Consider the following 22351-nt stretch of genomic DNA (forward strand, 5'->3'; position numbering starts at 1 on the left):
GACAAACAGCCTTGACCACTGTGCCAGCATCGAGTGGGTAGAGGGGGAGAGTGTAGCAGGGTTCTTAAAAGTTCTTATTAATAAAATCAAACCTGAGGCCAGTTATTGGGGTGAACACTGGAAGATCAGAGAGACAGAACAAGCCACAGCTAACCTCACCGGGCCAACTTCTCAGCTGATCTTGTTTCCTCAGACTGGAAGCCACTGTGTCCTCATATCCAAATGGCTCTCAGCTGAACTGTGCTGCTCAAAACCTAAAAGCTTAACCAGCCAAATGCTTCTAGTTTCTGGTCCTCACGCCTTATATACCTTTCTGCTTTCTACCACTACTCCCTGGGATTAAAGGCTTGCTTTCTGGGATTAAAGGCATGAGTCACCATGCTTGGCTGTATCCTTGAACAGATGGATATCTGCCTCTGGAATGCTAGGATTAAAGGCATGTGCTACCACTGCCTATCCTCTATGTTTAATATTGTGGCTGTTCTGTCTCTGACCCCAGATAAGTTTATTAGGGTGCACAATATTTTGGGGAACACATTGTGTACCCTAATACACTTATCTGGGGTCAGAGAACAGAACAGCCACTAGATACAAAGGCTAGAAAATGGTGGCACTCACACCTTTGATCCTAGCACTCCAGAGGAAGAAATCCCTCTGGATCTCTGTGAGTTCAAGGCCACATTGGGAATGGCCAGGCATGGTGACACACGCCTTTAATCCCAGAAAGCGGGGGCCTTTAATCCCAGGGAGTGATGGCAGATAGCAGAAAGGCAAATAAGGCGTGAAGACCAGGAACTAGAAGCATTTGGTTGGTTAAGCTTTTAGGTTTTGAACAGTACGGTTCAGCTGAGAGCCATTCAGATATGAGGACAAAGAGGCTTCCAGTCTGAGGAAACAAGACCAGCTGAGAAGTTGGCCAGGTGAGGTTAGCTGTGGCTTGTTCTGTCTCTCTGATCTTCCAGTATTCACCCCAATAACTGGCTCCAGGTTTGATTTTATTAATAAGAACTTTTAAAGATTCCTGCTACACAATACCACCTCAGGAGAGCACTAAAAGAGATGATTGGAAAGGGGGAGGGTGCTTTTTGGGGTCAAGCAGAAACATGATGCAAGGGAAACTCCCATAAATCTACAAGGGTAACCCCAGCTAAGACACCTAGCAATAGTGGATACATAGCCTGAGCAGGCTATCTCCTGTGACCAGATGGTGATTACCCCAAGTGTCATCAGAGAGCCTTCATCCAGTAACTGATGGAAACAGATGCAGAGACCCACAGCCAAACATTAGGCTGAGCTTGGGGACTCCTGCTGAAGAGAGGGAGGGAGGATTGCAGGAGCAAAGAATTGTAGGGGTCAAGGACATCACACGAAACCCAACAGAATCAGCTACTCTGGTTCATAGGAGCTCACAGAATCTGAACCAACAACCAGGGAACCTGCATAGGACTGACTTAAGCCCTCTACATATATGTGACAGTTGTGTAGCTTGGTCTATTTGTGAGACTCCTTATAATGGGAGCAGGGGCTGTCCCTAATGCTTTCCCTGGCACTTAGGAATCTATTCCTCATACTGGGTTGCCTTGCCCAGCCTAAATACAAGGGGGAGGTGCTTAGTCTTACAGCAACATTATATGCTATGCTTTATTGATACCCAAGGGAGGCTTGCCTCTCTCTGAACAGAAACAGAGGAGTGGATTGGGGGTGGGGTGGGGTAGAAGGAGAGGAAGAAGAGGAAACTGAAGTCAGGATGTAAAATAAATAAATAAATTAATTAAATAAAAAAATATTGGAGACCGTACATAATTTTGAAAACAGCAAAGAGAATTACATGTAATTGGGCAGAGGTACACAGAAGATATCTGAATTAATATAAAACTCCAGTTAAATATCTTAAATACATGGACAGCTGCAGTTAACAAGTCAGAGAACAAAGACTAACCAGGTGCTTTAATAAGTGAAAGTCTACAAATAGAAAGTTATTTCTAATTAAAGCTCAACAATTAAGAAATGGGTGTGCTGGGGGCAGGGATAGGAATTTCCAACTTCATGTTTGCCACAGACATAACTGAAATAAATAGAAACTAAAAAGTTGAAAGTAAATAAAATTTTAAAAATATATAAATAAATATCAAACAAAGTATGTAGCTATTTTAATGAAAATAGAACATAATTGTAAGGGGTACGATTTACAGATAGAATCCTAACATTTTCATAAAAGACGGTTGTATAATTTCAAGCCTTAATGTATCTAAAAGCATTGTTTCAAAATATACAAACAATACTAAAGAAAGGAAACCCCAAGAGAGATATTAGAATGTTTCTATGAATACTGATGGTTTAAGAACATAAAGACATTACTATGAATGGAGAGGAACTGAAGCCCTAATGTCCTCAACCTTGTTAACTACATGGAAAAGTACCTGGCTGGCATGGCAAATATATATATATATATATATATATATATATATATATATATATATATATATGCTAATATAAATAAATATCTTTGTATCTTTGGAGCTTGAAGGACTTTTGAAAACACATAAGAGGGAAACAATTGATAAATGTGGTGGTCTGATTAAGAATGACCCCATAGGCTCATATTTGAATGGTTAGTCCCCAGTTGGTGAACTGTTCATCTGTGAAGGATTAGGAGGTGTGGCCTTGTTGCAGAGGTGTGTCACTGGGGTCAGGCATGGAGTCTTCAAAGTTCAGGACATTCCAAGTTAGCTTTCTCTCTGATGCCTGTGGACCAGCATGTAAGCTTTTAGCTACTCTGCAGTGCCATTCCATTCCTGCTGTCTGCTTCTATGCCACCTACTGTGATGGTCACGGACTCCAAACCTCTAAGACTGTAAGCCTCAGATAAACTCTCCTATAAGTTGCCTTGGTCATGGTGTCTTAGCACAGTAATAGAAAAGTAACTAAGACAATAAGTTTCCATGAAAATTAAGAGCTCCTTTCTATTTCCTTATAGAGTAGAAAAGGCAGGCCACATGTTTGAGAGAGTAGTTTTATAACATATAAGTTAATAAAGTATTAGTAACCAAGAGATCAATGCATGTCTCTAAGCAAAATACAAATAATCCAATGGGAAAATAAGTGAAAGATACAGAAGCACATTTCACTGAGAAAAATAAGTGACTATTGAATGCATAAATATATGCTCAACTGGTTATCTGAGGCAGGGAGGGCAAATTGCAGGTTTACGGCATTTGGGGATATAAATGACTCCATCATGGTTGATTTCAAGCTTCCAACCTCCATCAGTGAACATGGCATTGAGAAGAGACAAGTTCTCATGAGCCAGTGTCTATGGGTCCCAGCATACCACTATGTTAGTCATTAGTAACTAGGGGAATTCAAATTAAACCATACTGGCATAGCAATTATTATACCAACCAGATGGATAAAAATTCAAAATGAAAGAAAGCCAAGGATCAGCAAGGGGTGAATGGTAATTCTGCTCCATTCTTCATGGGAATACAAATTAGTTAAAAATACTTTCAGTCACAATTAGGCATTTACTTATAAAGCTGAACATACAATTATCATTCACCCTGGAATACTATTTCTCATAGGTAACAGTTACACATGTTGAGAAAGTTATATGTATCAGAATGTTCTCAGGAGCATGATTCAGAGAATAATACAGAAATAATAAGACTTCCCATTAAATACAGAATGGATAGCTGCATGGTGGTAATTCCTGCAATGAGGAATAAAGACGGAAAAAGATACTAACTAGCTACAAATCAACCTCTTAAACAGGCAAAACTAAACAAACAGGGAGTAGATATGCAAGTAATAAAATTATCAATAAAACGGTAGACACTAAATCCAAGAAAGGAGCGCACTCTGTGAGCAAGGGCAGTGGATGCAATCTGAAGAGGGGTATTGTGGTCCTTCATAGGTATTAGTAATGCTTCATTTTGTTTTTTAAAAATATTTATTTTTTCTTATGTGTTATATATGCATGTGCAGTGTACATGTGGGTGTGGTTGCCCATGAGGTCAGAAAGGGCATTAGGTCCCCTATGGTTGGAGTTACAGGTTGTGCTAGTCACCTGGGTGGTAGGAACAGGTCCTGGGTCTTCTGCAAGAGCAGCAAGCACTCTCTTAACTACTGAGTTATCTCTCCAGTACCAAGAATATTTTATTTCTTATGTGCCAGATGCATTTTTTTCAAAAGCCCAAATACAAATTTGAGAACATATTGATAATTTAAGGGAAATTACAGTAATAAATAAAAGCATTATGACAGAAAGAATCCATATCTAAAACATAAATATTTAGGTGCCCTAGAGTTAGCTCAGTTGGTAACGTGCTTCCTGTGCACTCTATGGCTCAAGTTCCCTCCCAGCACCCATGTGAGGAGCCAGGTGGAGTGGCGCGCATGCGTCATCCTTCTCTGGAAAGGTGACCAGAAGAGGCGCTCAGTAGTGCAGGTCCCAGTGTGAATCTCTGTGAACACTCCTCTCCTCCCACCCCCAAAAGATGGATAGCTCTCTAGGAAAGATACCTGATGTTGACTTCTGACCTCCACATGCAAGTGCACACACACATGCACTCACACGCCAGTTGATATGTACTCTGCCCCTCCCAAATAAGTAAATAAAGATAATTAAATATTTGAATCTTGTTCTATAGTACCTAGGTCAACAGATCTTAAGCAGTCTTACGCACAGTTGAAAAGGTTACTTTCGCCCACTGGTATCAAAATTGGAAAATACTGAATCTTGAGATGTTTACATTTAATATCTCTTCTTTCAAAATAAAAAATAAAGAAAATTGATTTTAGAGAGGTAGTTTAGGCTCTTATTAAAAGGGATGTTATGAGATCCCACATAAAGCTACAAAGAGGGAGAACATGAATTGATTATATTGCCAGGCAACTTAGGAGAAGAGAGAATGTAATAACCTAAACTTTATACAACAGAACACCACACTGGGAGCCGGAGGGCTGGTTCAGTGGGTAATGGTGCTTGCTGCATGAGCCTGGGGATCGGAGTCTGTTCCCAGGAACCTACATACAGGCTGGTGGAGAGAAACAACTCCACAGCATGGTCCTCTGGCCTCCACATGCACATTGGGTCACATGCCCTCTCACCTCCAAATATCCCCTCACACAAACGCTGATAAATATTTAAAAACTAACAAAACCACTGGATAATTTTATGTAAACCTCTTACAAGTATATTACTTCAAAATACAGGGCCACTGAGAGTTCAAAAAGAGAGCACTGCCCAACACATACAAGGTCCTGCTTCAATCTCCAATGCTACAGGAAACAATAGCAAAAATTTGAAACTATTAAATACTGGCAACTTTTGCTTTAAAAGTAACTATTTTATTAAAAGTTTTATTTTTAATATTTTGGTAATTTCTACAATTTCTCATAATTAGGTTAAAGTTACATGGCATTGTGGTGATATATTATGTCTCCCAATATATAGTGCACCCTAATAAAGCTTATCTGAGGATCAGAGGAAAAGCCAGCCACTACATTAAACACAGAAGTCAGACAATGGTAGCACACATCTTTAATCCTATCACTCGGGAGGCAGGGATCTGTCTGGATCTCTGTGAGTTCGAGGCCAAAATGGGAACAGAGCCAGGCATGGTGGCACACGACTTAAATTCCAACACTAGTTAACCATAAAGGTCTGGAGGTCTGTACAGACAGACAGGAAGTGATATCACTGGGTGGAGTGAGGAAGTGGGGTGCAGAACAGAAAGGCATACAGGTGTGAGTTTACAGGAAGTAGCTCTCTTTGGCTGAGGATTTCCAAGTGGTAAGAACATGGCTGGCTTCTTTCTACTTTTCTGATCTCTCAGTTTTTTACCCCAATATCTGGCTCTGGGCTTTTATTAATAAGACCCTTTAGCAATTTGTCTTACATGGCGTAGCCACAGCTGCTGAAAAATGCACACATATAAACAAATTCCTAAGTGTTGTTGCTTTCTTAGGTGCTATGTGCTCCTTGATGGTCTCCTCAGTGCTGGGTGGGTCCTCCAGCCTTCTGTGAGCTGGTTTAAATGAGCAGATATTGGGGAAATGTCAAGGGCTCTTTAGAGCCGAGCAAAGAAAATATCACATTTTCTGTTAGAATTTTCTTTTCTAAAACTAGTTTCATTTTTATTGGTAGGTTAAAGAACATAATAAGCCTTATATGCTCAAATATTCATAAATAGCTCAAATTTGTTTTGTATTCTCTTGAAGGCTGAATGGGTTATAGATATAAACACTCATTACTTATAATTGAAGAATTTCTACAAAGCTATAAAATATCTGCTTCAATTCATTCTAGTTTATACTTTGGCACACATACACACACACACACACACACACACACACACACACACACACACTATGGTTTTTGAAGGTTAGTCATAACTAAAGATAGTATACTGTGGACACTTTCCACATAGAGATGTTCAGCTTGCTTCCTGCAAAGTACTGAGTATCATGTTTTGCAATTAAGAGCTCTTCTAGAAGAGCCCAGTTTAGTGCTCCTTACACTGAAAGAAACAAAACAGAACAAAACAAATTCAAGCTTGGTTTCTTCTCATTGGTCATCATGGGTCTCGTGTAACAATTCATTAACGTGTCTACTGCTATACTGCCCCAAGTTCTCTAATCAAAGAACAAAACTCATCCCGGGAATCGCCTCCTTCCACCTCCACAAAACAAATTAGCAAGCTCAAAAGCAGAAAGAAAAAACCAGTGCCATCAATTAAATGTTAAATAGTTCCAGGCCTGAATGGCTGAATGGAACAATGGTGACCAACGACCCAATTAATTCTGGGCCTGTGCTTTCTTTTCCATCTCCAAGCTCTCTGGATAAAGGCAGGCTCACAACTTCCACACCACCCTCTTCACGACACAACGTCCTATCATTGAATAACAGAAGACAAACACTGACCCAGTTTAGACGTGCAGATGAAAAGAAAATGAAAACAGGATGCACGACAGTGGCAAGGAAACCATGGTAACTAGAGAGGGCTGTTTGCTTACTTTATTTTGGTCAGAATAATCAGCAAGCTGAGCCTTTAGCTCTGAGATCTCAGCTTCTAGCAGATGGATCACTTCTTCATAGTCCATTTCCATCCCATGCGCCTGCCTCTGTGCAGCTTCAGCAAGATGGATCCGGCTTCGAAGAGCTCGTGTTTCTTCAGCTACAGCTTTGGCTTCCTAAGGAAGTTAAAAGTTAATGTCAAGTGAAGAAAATGCAAAACATATGTCTGCAGTCTATACAAAGTATTTTTCTCATTTTGGCAGTTGTGCTTCCAAAGCTTAACATGTCTCTGTGCTTTATCTTCCACCTAAAAACTAGTGAGCACGTTATCTCATTATATGAACTAGCTGCCCTGCCTTTTGTTGGTTTCCTGAAAATTTTTTTTGTATATTTTTTTTTTCTGTATAAAGATTCTGTATGAATCTTTAGCATCACCTATCTAGCATCACTTTTGGAAAAATGAAGGAAGGTAAAGAAAACTGAAAATCCAAAATAGATGAGTAGGAACTGATTCAAAAGGTAAAAAAGTAAGCTACAGAAGAACAAGTAGGTGGAGGGGCTGGTGTTCTCAGAAGGCTCCTGCAGCTTCATCAGATGCTGGGCTGGGGGTGGGGGCTTATAGTGCGGCAGGGCTTCGACCGAGCACCAGAGGCAAAGCTTTCTTCCTGGACATCAGACTGTTACTTCTTGTTTTGGTAGTAGCATAATATCTAATTGTTTATCTGTTGGATACAATGTTCAAGACACAATTACTAAATATACAATGTGTGCTTCATCTGTCTTTGCTCATTCAATTTTTGGAATAATGTCCAGATAAATGGATTAAAAACTATTTACACATAAGCAATGAGAGACCTAGAGAATAAACAAGGTGATCAAATGCATATAGACACCAAATTTTGAGCCCAGGCAGGTCTGCTTGGCTTTAATACTAATGATCTCTTTTCATCACTTTACTGTCTTTGGATGACAGAATAAACAAAACAAACAAACAAAAACGCTTCAAATACTGGCTATACTTTCCACTTTGGAAGGTTAGGGTGGCAAAAGCCATTTGCTCTCTCAAAATGTACCTTGGTGCTAGGTCACAGTCCCCTAGGACACCTGTATAATTTAACATGACAAGTATTATAGCATAAAATTCTTCTTTAGAGGGTGCAGGAATCTCTCTTCTCTGTAATGGAACTTTCTGCTCCAATTGCTATAGCTAATATTAAACTATGGCTATTTTGATGTTCTTGAAGCTGTTATGGAGCATTTGCTTTTGTTGGAGCATGAAGTACTGAGAGAAGGAGAGCGTGTGGGGTAGTCGCAAGGGCCCGTTTTCATTCAGCATCAAATAATTGCTTATTATATGTCAATCTCTGGAATATGCATGCATTGTATATATGGAAAACTCTCACCCTTCAAAATCTGCATTCTAGTTTGGGGAGATAGACAGTTGCTTAGGCATGAGTTATGATCTCCATGAGAAGAATTGACTAGAGACCTGCAAAAGGGACCATGCCATGATTTCCTGAAGAGAAGATTTTTGGGCAAAAGGAGCACATGTGCAGAGGTCCTGGGATTGGATTGGGCTTTGTATCTTGGGGGAACATCAAGGCAGTCAGTGAGACAGAAGCAGTGAGCAGTATGGGAAAGACAGGGAAGTGGGAAGATACCAGGGCAGACGTAACAGTGAGTGTGGAGACAGGATGAGCTGGAGAGGCAGGCCATTTGAAAGAGCTTGATTTCCCTTAGAGCGAGGTTGGAAGTGACCAGAGGGCTTTTGAGTAGAGAAGTGATATGAACTGGCTTAGGTTTTCAGGGGGTGCATTTCACTACTCAGTTAAGAACAGACTGTATGGAAGGACACAGGTGGGTGCAGGAAGAGGGGGGAAGGGAACAGGTAAAGCCAACTGTGGTTGGCCAGGGTGGCTGTAGGAGAGAAGACAGATGAAGCAGGTAGAGCTCCAGTAGTTTGAGAGTAGAGCAACAGACTAGGTCATCAACATGAAGTTAGCATCTACTTCATACAGGCGACTGTGGAATATCATGTCAATACAGTATAAAGGGGTAAATAATACTTTTTCTGGCTCAGGCTAGAGCATAAGGTGTGATGTAGATAAATGGTGTAAGGAGTGTTAGATAAAACAATCAAATCAATGTGGACAAATGAGCAAGAGGGAATGTGGCCTGTGAGAAATGACATCAGGCGGGTTTTGACTGAGGTAGAGGGATCCTACTGGAAGACAACTTTTTGTTGGCTTGTTTGTTTTTAGAAGAGACATATAAACAAATGAATTAATCAACTTACTTTTAAAAGGTAAACCTGGCAGCTGGGTGTAAAATGGAGTGGTATGAGAAGTCAACTGCCCTCTCTACCTGTCACTCAAAGATTTTATCCCTTTGTATCTGAAAGCACTTGTCTTATACTAGAAGGGTGCCTTTGGACATGTGATGAGAAAGGGGGATGTACCTACTGCCCAGCACCTGTCAGTCCAGCCGGGTGACCAGGAAAGTTCCTAGTGACACACCTGGGTCAACTTCACACCAGACTGCTGCTGCACACACAGGAGGTAACAGTTCACTATAAGAGCCCTGTCCTAAAGGTTTTATGTGTCAAGCCAGCTAACTGCATATGGTAGTATAAGGTATGTCTAGAATTATCCTCATTTCAAAGACAGGGCACCAAAGCACAGAAAGCTTAGTGGCAGGCCTGGGATTTGAACTCACACAGTTTAGTTAATAGAGATTACGCTCTTGGTTGCTAGTCCACACTATCTGGTCAACTACAGGAAATGTTATAAAAATCCTTTCTAGGTACCAGTTATCACCAGCACCAGCCCTGCACTAACTTAGGATGTGGTTATAACAACAGACTCTCAAACACATTTGAGGACACTGCACTGCTCCCCATTTTCTATTCAATCAAAAAAAAAAAAAAAAAAAAAGCCTCTGAAGTGAGAGAGGAAGGGCAGGAAAATCACCCCAGCTGCAGTGAAGAATCACTAATTTGACGATCTGTCCTCTTCACACTCGCGTCGTGCAGCTTTTATTCCTCTATAAAAACAGCACTTTTATTTTTGCTCAAAGAACGCTGGTTAATTAAATGAAGAATCTGGATGGGATTTATGCAGCTTTTGCAGCGCAGCGACGGTAATACGGTGTGAAATACGGCTGGGTGGTAAGAGATGCAGAGGTTTTGATGCTGAATAAATTCATACCATTTCTTTTGTAAATGTATAACTGTCAGGCTGGTGAATGTGACCCCTTAGCAGGGTTCTAGCCCAGTTCCCACTGAATGGCTGCTTAAAAGATTAGTGCACCGAAAGGATGCCTTTTAGAGAAAGCAGGAAAGAAAAGATAACCGCAGTGGGCCGGATTTAGCCAGAGAGGATCACAACAATCCATTTTCTCTTTTCCTCCCAGGCTGTCTTCTAATAAATAACTGCAAAGCCTCCTATGTCAGTAACAGCTGAGCTGGAATTCTCTCAGTGCCTCGCCATCAACCTGAAATCCCAGTCAGGACAAATACAGTAGCCTTTTACTGATACACTTTGTGTGAGCTAGAGGTAAATGGAGATTACAAAGGTAGATCTTAAAAGAAAAACAAAGACAAAAGAGCAGGCCAGGAAACCCAGCTAAAACATGCTTTTAAGTATTAATTAGTATAATCCTGAAGTGTGAAGTACAATCAGAATTTTTCTAGGGGCAATAATGAGAAAATGCCTTCAGTTCACAGTGCCTCTTTGTTAAACAAACGTTTGCCTCCCCACAACTTTGCAGTGAATCTTTAGGAAAGATGAGACCAAATTCTTCTTTGAAAATACAATTCAAGCTGATGATAATCTTTGTAGGCCTTAGCTAAAGGCCACTGTGCTGTATGTTTTCACACCTGTAGCATTTTTGCCCACAAAGTAACATGATCTACAACAAAACAAACAATAACACTTGCTTAGTACAAAAGCATATGCTTTGGATGGGTCCTAGCTAGGTCAGTATCTTAGATCTGAGATCTACTTTCTATCATTTTCTGCCTACATAATTCTCTAAGACTCAGCATGTTCATCTATATAGTGAGCTCTAACAATTACAAGACCATAATAACTTTCACAAGAAGGTTAAAGAAATTATTACCATCCTTGTTACAGTTTTTCCTTTGTTTCTTTGTACTATTTCAGGAAAAAATGTACATATCATGTATGCCATTATACAGCCTGACAAGCTAATTTATTAAGTAAGGGCTTTCTTGAAGTACTCAACTGGTAATACTAGCTGTCTGGAAATGTAATTTGCACATGTCTTTTTTAATGATAAAAAAATTACATGAAACTATCCTCTCTCTAGGTATGAGTGCTAACAGCTCTCTAAAGTAGGAGAAGCATTAATTGCTGTTGCAAACGTGCAATTAGCTCAGAAGTCCACAACACTTACAAGCTCTATAACTTATAAGCTAATCAGTAAATCTTTCAAATGTCAGTGGCTGACAGGGGAAAGCAGCAGATTGCAAGGAGATATGTCTTCAGTAAGTTATGCTACCACCAAGCCCCGAGAACGCTTCTCTTATCAGCTTCCGACATTTGCTCACTGGAAAGCCTTTCTGAGTCTTGGGGCCCATTTACAGTTTTCAAAAAAAAAAAAAAAAAAAAAAAAAAAAAATTAAGGTTTACTGCAGGAAGAAGGCTGTTCGGTGAATGAGAATTGTTTAAAAACAAGTTATGGCCAGTCTCCTTAATTTGTGTATCTGACTTACTTTTTAGTTGTCTGAAAGGATGATCTCAAAGTGCTTTGCAGATATATTCATGAATGAATGGACAACACACCCCAATAAACATGAATGAATTTAGAGAAGACTTTAAATTCACAAAACACTTTTGGAGACACCCTCTTGCTATGTAACCCAAGCTGGACTTGAAACTCAGTGTAGAACAGGCTAGTCTCAAACTTGAGTTGATACTCCTGCCTCAGCATCTGAAATGCTAGGACTAGAGGCATGTAAGACCAAGACCAGCTCACAGAAAACTTATTACCTGTCTCTACGCCCCCACCTTTCTTCCTATCTTCATGGGCAATCCAGGTCTAAGGACTGTAGCACCTTACTTGATCAGCCATTAAACACTTGTGAGATCTTTATGATGCAGTTTGCAGCCATTTCTTAATTCCTTTTGTATCCTCTCATCAGATTTGTGTTTTTACCATCTTGTGCACGGGATGAAACTCCTAAGGGACTTGCCTCCTGTGTCTGTCATTGTAATGTGCTCTCCACATTGCTGAAGGATCAGTTTATCAGTCAGCAGTCAGGTTCCAGCTTCAGTAACAAATATGGTCCACAGTAAAATATATCCTCCCTCTCCATATTTCAAAGTCTCCACTAGCAGCATCCAAGTGAGCTTCTAGCTTTAGTATATTAAACTGTCTTCCATGATGACACACATAAAGATTCACACATATGCCTAATACACATCTACATAAGAAATTAAAAGTATCATTTTATGGTATTTATCAAGCAAATGAGATTATATAAAATCTAAATAAAATGAAGCAAATGTCAAAGTTAAAAGAAATGTTATACTTCACTGTTTGACAATTATGTTATTTTTGCATTAAAGATTTAAAATTACAAATATTTGTTTATATTCCCTTTTCAACATGTATTAATACAGTAAATGCTGTCAAGGATGATAAAATCTTAAAGGTTTGTTCCAACCCCACCTAATCCTTATTCTACAATGTAGGAAGCAACACTTCTTTTGTTTTGTAAAGCGTATAAGATTGATAATTTGTAAGTTCAGAAAACAGGGTTTAGTGTATATGAAAAAATAAAATCTTCACTGTTCAAAGAAAGAATCACTTAAACTTTCTGGAGGAAAATTAGGTCAATCATATTATAATTAGCTCTAATTAACCTTCCTAGGGTTGCCAACTTCTTTACCTGTAGCTACCCCACTCTAAGAGGTACAAAACCCATTTCTGCCTTTGGACAGCAAAGAAAATACTTTCCAATCTCCTTCACAAAGAGGAGTTCCTAGTCAAGGACAGGTATGTAAGTACATAACTCAGGTAAGTTGTACCAAGTGATAATCTTTAATATATATATATATATATATATATATATATATATATATATATTACACACACACACACACACACATATAATGTTAACTAGTTTAAACCATGTTTTAACATCAGAATGGTTTAACCCTGAACATGTATTTTTTTTTAGTGTACTGAAAGTTGACAAATAAAAATCTACGTGCCCATTTAGTTACAAATGTGCTCAAGGAGAATATTTATAATACTGAAAACCTTTCATAAGAGTTTAAACTCTTTTTATAGACACAATGCAGCTCAGTGGCTACATCTTTAGATAATAACCATGGAGAATTCTTCCAAACTTTAGGGTTTAAGTGGCTCTCTGTCATTAAAAGAGAAGTACATTCACTTCAAATTAAGTCTGAAATACAAATTTTATTAAACTTTTTTTTGGTGTGTGTGTGTGTGTGTGTGTGTGTGTGTGTGTGTGTGTGTGTGAGAGAGAGAGAGAGAGAGAGAGAGAGAGAGAGAGAGAGAGAGACAGAGAGAGAGACAGAGAGAGAGACAGAGAGACAGAGAGAGAGAGAATGAGAATCTTGTTTAAGATCTTGAAGTTCAGAAGGGAGGTACAATGTAGGACACAGCCTAAGGATGTAATTCACATATAAATAATTATAATATCTTATTCTAGTCAATGAGGTAAATAAAATAGTCACTTGCCTAGCAAATAATTATTGAAAAAGTACTGTAAAGATGGAATAGGTGAAACAAACTTTAGGCTATGTAAAAATGAGTCTATAACTAAGGGTGATACCACAAAAAAACAATAAATGTTTGCTACAGGAAACCACTTGGGGGAAAAGTGTATACTCTCATCTTCCACTACATGCTGACAGAATATTTTCAGCATTAAATAAAGGTAGGATGGGGATCTGGGTAAATATGCATCTGATATATGGCCAGGAATACAGTTCTTCAAAGATTTTAAAAAGAAAAAGATAGTAACATTAAAGTGACAGTACAAAACCACTAATGTTCATGCAACGAGAGAAGGGATGTTTGCACAGGTTAAAATGGGTTGGGAGAAATAAGAGTCAATATCTAGGCTGGGCGATGGGGGCACACACCTTTAATCCCAGCACTCGGGAGGCAGAGGCAGACGGATCTCTGTGAGTTCGAGGCCAGCCTGGTCTATAAGAGTGAGTTCCAGGACTGCTTCACAGAGAAGCCCTGTCTCAAAAAAACCAAACCAAACCAAACCAAACCAAACCAAAAGCAAACAATAAAAAAAGAGTCGGTACCTACCATATAAAGGGATCTCATATACTATGTGGGGAAATGGGATGAGGCAGGTCTTAAGAGTATGAGAGAAAAAGATAAAAAGGCACGAAAGGAGAAGCCAGTTAGACAAAGGCTCTGTGGAGACCAGTAGAGTGTCATTTCTGCCACATCAGCAAGTGCAAGTGAGATGGAGCATGTGTGAGAAGGAGTAATTGCCTGGAAAGAAAAGAGTCCCATGAGAACATCCAAGGGTGTGACCCATGACCTAAGGGTCTTTCTAGTTTTTAATGGTTCTATCGCTCATTTAAATCTTTACTCTGAACACCAGGCTTACACTCAACATAGGGAACTCTGAGTAGATACTGCAACCATATCGTAGCCATAGCAACACTTGAGTTTGCTGAAGCTTGTCTACAGTGCTGCATTCACTTCAAGTGAATCACCAAGTGCAAGTGCTGCCTTTAACACTCAAGAACTACAATGGAGATCTCGTTAGTCTCCAACTCAGGCATAGACAATCTCTCCCAATGTACATTTTTAAAATAGAATAATTTACTTATGTGGGGTCAGCCAAGACTAGATGAGTCTTTTTGTAGCTCTTCAATATTTTGTGAATAAATCATTAGTACCATGTCATGAGTCCCACATGACACTAGGAGTACTGAAGGTGTTTCTCACACACCGAACAGCCAAGATAAGACTTTTATAGTACCAACCACCTTATCACTACTTCCTCCTTGGATCAAATGTTCTCGTTTGTCAGTCCAACTATTATATATTGCTCCGATATTTTAAAAAAATGTTTGGCATCTACACAGATGTCTAAAGTGGAACCTAAAAGGTGCTCCATCAGCAAATGATTATGGATTTTTAGAGGTATGTATTTGTTTGTTCTTAGATAAATAAAGAAAATTATGGAGGGTGAGGCTACAAAACCACTTGGTTTTGTATACAAATACGTCTCCAACAACCCACCAGCTTCAAGGTCCCTACTAGGAAAAGTTCACTAGAAAGTGATGGTTTTGCTCTATTTTACTCTTTTTTTCTCCCTACAGTGCTAAAGGCTGTATGTTTAGCCTTCATGGTACCTTCCTATAAAACCCATATTTAATACATGATTTAAAAGGACTCTGTCAGTTCTCTCTTGCAAGTTACTATAGGCATGTGCAAAGTGATGGCTGGAGGATGGCATGTTGTCCCTTGCTGAGCCAGACCATAAAAGACGTATTGTATGGAATGCTCTCTTCACCAGTTTCCCATAGGGAAACCTCCTACAGGTAATGGTATAACCAAATTAACTGCAGGTCTCCATACCATCACTTTCTGTCCAAGTTCCTCCAACACTGAAAATGGTCTCTAATAAAGTCAGCACAATTAAAATAAGTTTATAGTACAGACAAGACAGAAAAAAAAAATGTCTCTTGGAGTCCTTGAGACACCAAGATCTTCTCTAATGGAAATTCTGAGGTAGATGCTTGTATTAGTCATTCCTGCTATAAACTAACTGAGTGGGGTAACTTGTAAAGAAAGGTTTAGTTAGTTCCCAACAGCATGATGATGACTGACAGGTCACTTGGCTGTGTTACATCATGGTGGATGGTGTTATGGTGGAAGTACAAGTGACATGGCGCATGTGTGAGAAGGAGCAATTGCACGGAGAGGAAAGGGTCCCGGGAGAACATCCAAGGGTGTGTGACCCATGACCTAAGGGTCTTTCTAGTTTTTAATGGTTCTATCGCCTGTTTGTATCTTTACCCTGAACACCGGCCTTCCAACAGGAAACTGAGGAGATACTTCATCCATATTGTAGCCATAGCAACACTTGAGTTGTTAAAGCTTGCCTGGAGTGCTGCATTCACTTCAAGTGAATCACCAGGTATAAACAGGACAATGACTGGGACTCTGGGAAAGCACGTCTCCTGCTCCTTTTGTCAAGTAAGCTTTCCTCACCTTAGGCAGTGTCTAGGACAGTCTAATGGTAGGGAAAAGAGAAGTCATTTTCTGATCATAAAAAAAAGAGAATTAATGCTGAAAAATATATCCAAGTTTACTTGTTTCATAAGCTTCTTGAATCACAAATGCCCCCCCCCCCCCCCCCCCCCCCCGAGACAGGGTTTCTCTGTATAGTTTTGGTACCTGTCCTGGATCTCGTTTGTAGACCAGGCTGCCCTCGAAGTCACAGAGATCCGCCTGGCTCTGCCTCCCGAGTGTTGGGATTAAAGGCGTGCACCTGCACCACCACCACCACCACCACCACCCAGCCTTAAATGCCTTTCTAAGGTTAGTACTGAGTCACAATTATAATACCACACAGCGATCTCATGTTCATAAAATCTCACCTAGTAGTCACATCCTGAATGCTAGCAGTAGAAAATCACAACCAGGAAGGCAACGTTGAAACAGTCCACCGACATCTTAGAGAAAACTAGTTTTATAATGCTCTCATCAACAAAAAAGAGCAGCCTGTAGATTGCTACAACATTCCAGATGGATCCAAGAGTTAAGATTAGTGAAAATAGATGATGAAAAGCGGCTTGCTATATGGTTCCATGTGTATAGGATTTCCAAATGACAAAACGTGGAGTGGACAATAGATTAGCAGTTGTCAGGTATGAGGAGAGTGTGAGGTAGGAGGTGGCCACGGCCCCAAAAGAGCAGCACGAGGCATCTCTCTGTAAAAGGTCTTTAGAGGGAAGCAGAAGTTATCAGTCTAAGAGGAGGAACATTTTACTATACCATGTTTTTGGAAGAGGAAGGATTGATACAACGAACATCTGTATTTTTCTTATTTTCTTCCCTCCAATGATGAGATGGTATTTTAGAATAACTACTAGTACTGCTACAGAAAACTATTAAAAGTTCAAATTACCAAAAGCTAAGGCGATATCCGGAGGTCACCCACATGTAAAAATTAGAGGTGTCCTTGTTTCTTTAAAGCCACAAGGAAACACTCCTGAGAAGTGTGGGACTGGGACCATGCTCTTTTTTGGTTGTGAGCCTAGCCTTTAACGGCTGAGCCATCTCTCCAGCCTGGGACTACGCTCTTTTTAGAGATCGGTAACTTGTTTTCAAAGTTGTCAGTCTTGCCTCATCCACACACCCAGAGAGAGCTGCCAGCAGTGTGTGCTGTGGACAAGTCCACGCCAGAGAATCCTGAACTTACTCGACCTCCTATTTCCTGCCCCTCTGAAGTCGTCAGCCCAAACTCGGCACAGGTGAGACAACTACAAGTGGACCAGGTATCTGATCCTAGCCAAGCTGCAAATAAACAACTTCCCGTGTTCCATCAGGGCAAAGACCGGTTCAGACAAGCCAAGTATTTTGGCGTTGGAGTATTCACCAATTCATGTTGCCCGAGGTCATAACACTACCTTGGAAGGACATTTAAAAACAGCTTGAGTGTGAGGGTGGGTTTTAGAAAGTTGTTGATCAAAGGAAGATGCTACAGGACCGCCTCATGCCTGTTAGAAGTTGTTAGAACTTGAAGGAAAGAAAAAAATGACAAGTAAAACTTCATGGGAAACTGTCCTCATAATTTAAACAGCAGGGCTGGGCTATTCTGTAGGGCATGAAAAAAAAAAAAAAAAAAAAAAGGCCGGGTTTCAGAAACCAGTCAATTCATTACAGAAGCAAGAGTATGAAGTGTCATGGTGATCCCTGGTTGAAGAAAAACAAGGGGCCAGACCCTTTCAGTGAAAAAGGACGCCGATGCCTAAAGCTTGTTCTTCTATCTTTTCTTTCTCTGCCTTTTGCCCACTACTCCTCTCTTCCCCTTAGTTACTCGCTGATTTCTTTTTAGGTCACTACACTAAAGGTAAATCCGCTTCCGTAATTTAAAACAGCTGAAGAACTTTTGAAAGGAGAAACCACGATGCTTTTAGGACTGGTTCATCATTTTACAAGATACAGTCTCAAAATGAATTAATAAAGGGACCTTCCCCATGAACTATTGGTCAGCGAGACCCCAGAGCTCCCTGCCCCCCAAACACCACATGCTACTGCCGTTGGCCTTGCTTCCCTACCATAACTAGTTTGTAAGATGCTATGGCTGAAGACATAACACACTTTGCTTGTAGGACACAGAGAAACCCAGCTGAGCTGACCTAGAAACTTCCCCCTGGCTAGTTTCCATAGTGCTGAGAGGTGCCATGCAGGCGACTGAGGGAGAAGAGCATCAGAGGACTTCCCCAGTAGTAGTGGACCCTGTCTGCCACAACCCCACCTTCCGGACACTATGTGTCTGCTGGTGCGGCAGCAGCATGACGGTTATGGGCACAGCCGCCCACTTTCTGACTGGATGGGAGGCCCACTGTACAGGAAGAATTGGTGTAACTTTGGTAAAACAAACAGACAAAACAAAACATGGCTGGGGAGGCCATAGGCCTTAGGAGGGAGCTTACTAATGTTGTTCTGTTAAACGCACACGGTGTCAGATGCCTGCTAAATATCTGTTTCAATGCACAGATTAGTGCTGCTTTCATCCCTGGTTAGAGAATCTCCTTTTCCCGGGGAGCAGCAGTCATTGTAGAGCCTTGTATCTGACCCAAGAGCTGAGACTCAGTGACTGCTGAGTGAGTGCTCAGCCCTAAAGTCAGCATCTCTATCAACCCCTTCGAGGCTCCGGGAATATCTGCTGAGGAGGCAGAGCACAGCGAATGTCAGAGACCAAGGATGGGAAAGTGCTGTGACATGCTGTCCTCAGAACACGACATGGCCACTGTACTCATGAACTCACAGCAGCTACAGTTACCCAAGGTCCCCGGGATTCAGGCATGCATGGGGGAGGGGCTCACAAGGCACTGTCCTAGCTAAGGAGCTATTCCCAACTGATGGCTGCGGAGGGAGGTGGAGTCACTATCTTCAGGGGTGCATTCACTGGCAGGTGGAGGACCCCACAACCACCAAGCATGCAGGCGTCACTAATTGGACTCAGAAGGTTATAAAAATAGAAAGAGAGAGAGAGAGAGAGAGAGAGAGAGAGAGAGAGAGAGAGAGAGAGAGAGAGGACACATTAAGGTGGGATGGGGAAGTATAAAGGGTAAGGGGAGAGACGACGGAGTGGGAGTGGAGTTGGGGGTGGAAATGATCACAATACATTACACACATGTAGGATACTGTCAAAGAATATATCAAGATATTAAGAAGAATACAATTAGGATATTCTACTGATGAAGAATAAACTGACTAGCAATATGACCAGGACAGAAAAAGAGACTGAGCATGAAGATTTTACAAAGATATTTGGAGTACAATATTTTTTTTAATATATAAAAACTGAGCAATAGTGAAACATATTTTTGTAAGTGCACCATGAGTTTGCTAGAAAGTTTTTTTTTTTTTTTTTTTAAATAACCAGCAAAGAACGAATGGGATTCGTCGTTAACTCAGAAGGAAATGCCCCACATCTGTAACCCTGGCAGCGGGAGAACCTATTTGGTTTATGCAACAAAGGAAACCATTTTTTTTTAAATTAAGCTGGTAATTTCAGTTATGATAAGGACAGAAAAAGTACTTTGTAAATATAGATATAGTTCTTTAATTAAGTAACAAATTCCCACATACCCTAGAAACTTTCTAACAATACTAGCGATCTGCAGAATTAAAATATGTAAACCAATTACTTTTCTATAGTTTCAGGTACATGATGTAACAAAAGAGAAAATAGCTGACTGAGATTTCAAGATCATTTATCTCAAAGAACTTCCAAAGTTTTGGTGAAATGTTAATTTTTAGCTGAGGAAAAAAATTCAAAATGTTTAGAATAGATATTTTAAAGGAATATTTCAGCTAGATAATGAAAAGCAAGTGGTTATTCCAGCAGATGGTATTCCAGCTTTGTCAGAGCAAAACACTGAATTTATTGATGTTTTTAAACAAGCGTTTTATTATTTTATTACACCATAAGAAAGATACATATGGTTAAAAACCCCACAAACCTGTGCTTAGCTTTCTGGTGCTCATTGTGTAAAACTGCTGCGGGCACAGTTTTAGTCCCATTATCTAGTAATCAACAACAACAACAACAAAGGCAGTACAATTTACATTTTCTCATTAATATCACACTGCATATGAATGAACTAATTCACATGAAACTCTTACAAATGGGAGATCTGAATTCTGAAGTATGAAACAGTCAGAACTTAAACTGCCATTGAAATTGGTAATAATAACAAACAATTTTAATTACTTTATATTTTCCTCATATGTATCAACAGGTAAATCCTACTTATTGATAGATATTATATGAATTGGCTACAAAACTAAAAGGATCTTAAAATGTTTTGCAGCTGATACTGTTTAGTGCTATGACCAATGTATGTCATTTCCTGGAAAATGAAGCTATATTACTGAGTTGAAAAGAATTATACAATATTCTTAAGCGGATGTAGTTATGAAAAAATAAATTATTCTAAAAAAGTTATGTGAACATGGATAAAAATATTATAAAACTTTGGGATTTAATTCAGTTATAAGAAACTTTTAAAGTAAGCTTAGAGAAATTTGAGCACATGAATTTATGTTTTCACATAAATTTTATTAAAACACAGGTCCAGTATTTCCAATCAAAATTTAATATTATAAAGATGCTCTAAAAGTGGAAAATAATACTATTGTAAAGATACAGTGCAAAAAATATGAAGTATCTCATTAAAAAATTTTAACATTGTTGCATGCCAAAATATTTTATATGTAACAGATTAAATATATGTAATTTTATTGTTTCTTTCTGCTAGTCCAATTTAACTGTCTGTAAGTGGCTTTTATTTTTCTATTGGATGGTATTAAATTGGACCTTTACAATAGTCTTTTATTTGCTCTTCAGTTACTTCCTAACCCAATGTTAAATTAATCTCTCATTTTTTCCTTCTTCCCTTCCTCACTTTCCCAAACATAGGAGTACCTGTGCCATAGTCTGTGGCAGCTGTTGCTGAAATCAGAGGTCACTGTCCCCAAGAAACACTCTCATCTCAGGAGATAAAGCTATGAAGAAAAACCTAACAAGTACATTGTAAAGGATGAGCAAAAGAGATTAGCACTACTCAAAAATCCTCCCGCCCACCATGTAGGTGGTGGTACAGGAGACCAGGGGCCTGGAGAAAGCGGAATAGAAGGGATGGAGAAACACAGCGGGGTGGAGGTGAGGAGAGCATGAGAGGAGTCGGTTGGGGCAAGATGGCAGATCCCGTTGGCCAACTTGTCAGCTTTGGCATCTATTTGGTAGATTTTTGGCTTTTACTAGATATGACAGTAAGTCCTACTGTAAGCATTGCTGATCAGATGGAAAGGGACCCTGGCAGTCAGGAGCCAAGGAGTACCATGAAGTCACCTCAAACGAAGGAGCTTACTGCCCTGCTTCAGGGAAAGGCTTCCCCAATGTAACAACTCTGCTCTGCTAGGGGAAGGTTTTCCCAGCGAAGTTACTACAGTTCTGTTCCTTTCTGCTCTGGCTCCAGGGAAAGCTGTTACTTCCCTGCTCCGTTCCATTTGGGAGACAGAAGGTCTCACTCAAACCTCACTCAAGAGATTTATTGAGAGGGAAGAATCCAGGAGAGTGGCTGCCTCCGTCAGGGTAGAAAACGGCAGAGGCCAACTGAACAGGCAGAGAGAGGGCTTACTTATATAGGGCTTCTCAGGAGCAGAGTTTTTCCAGGGTGAAGATTTTCAGGGTGGGAACTGTCAGATTTCAATCCCTGAGTTTAGACAAGCTGAGAGGTTGGCTGGATTTCGAGCTCAGAGATTGGTTGGTTTTCCTGCTCCGGGATTGGTTGGTTTTGGTGCTGAGTTGGTCAGAGGCAGAGTGGGTTTCTTTGGCTCTGGTTTCATGGCTAGGGTGTGTTTCTTTCACTGGCCCGTTTTAGGCTTTTGGCTCTGGTTTCAGGGCTGGGGTGTTTCTTTCACTGGCTCTGGTTTCAGGGCCAGACTATGTATGTCTCTTTGGCTGGCCCTTTTACCCTAAACCTACAGTTTTTTGTTAAGTTTTTTTTTTTTTTTTTTTTTTTAAAGCGTTTAATCTGGACTATTCAGGGGTGAGGCAAG

General features: G+C 40.1%; 1 protein-coding gene across 1 annotated transcript in view; it reads right to left on the bottom strand.

Annotated features, from left to right (window-relative positions):
- Stxbp4 (syntaxin binding protein 4) overlaps positions 1-22351 on the bottom strand; it is a 169381-nt gene that overhangs the window by 76812 nt on the left and 70218 nt on the right. The window contains exon 7 of the mRNA XM_037201184.1: positions 7018-7194. Within this exon, the coding sequence (XP_037057079.1) occupies positions 7018-7194 (177 nt within the window). The remainder of the gene's footprint in view (positions 1-7017; positions 7195-22351) is intronic.

This window comes from Peromyscus leucopus, chromosome 8b, assembly GCF_004664715.2.
Source record: "Peromyscus leucopus breed LL Stock chromosome 8b, UCI_PerLeu_2.1, whole genome shotgun sequence".
NCBI classification, from domain to species: domain Eukaryota; kingdom Metazoa; phylum Chordata; class Mammalia; order Rodentia; family Cricetidae; genus Peromyscus; species Peromyscus leucopus.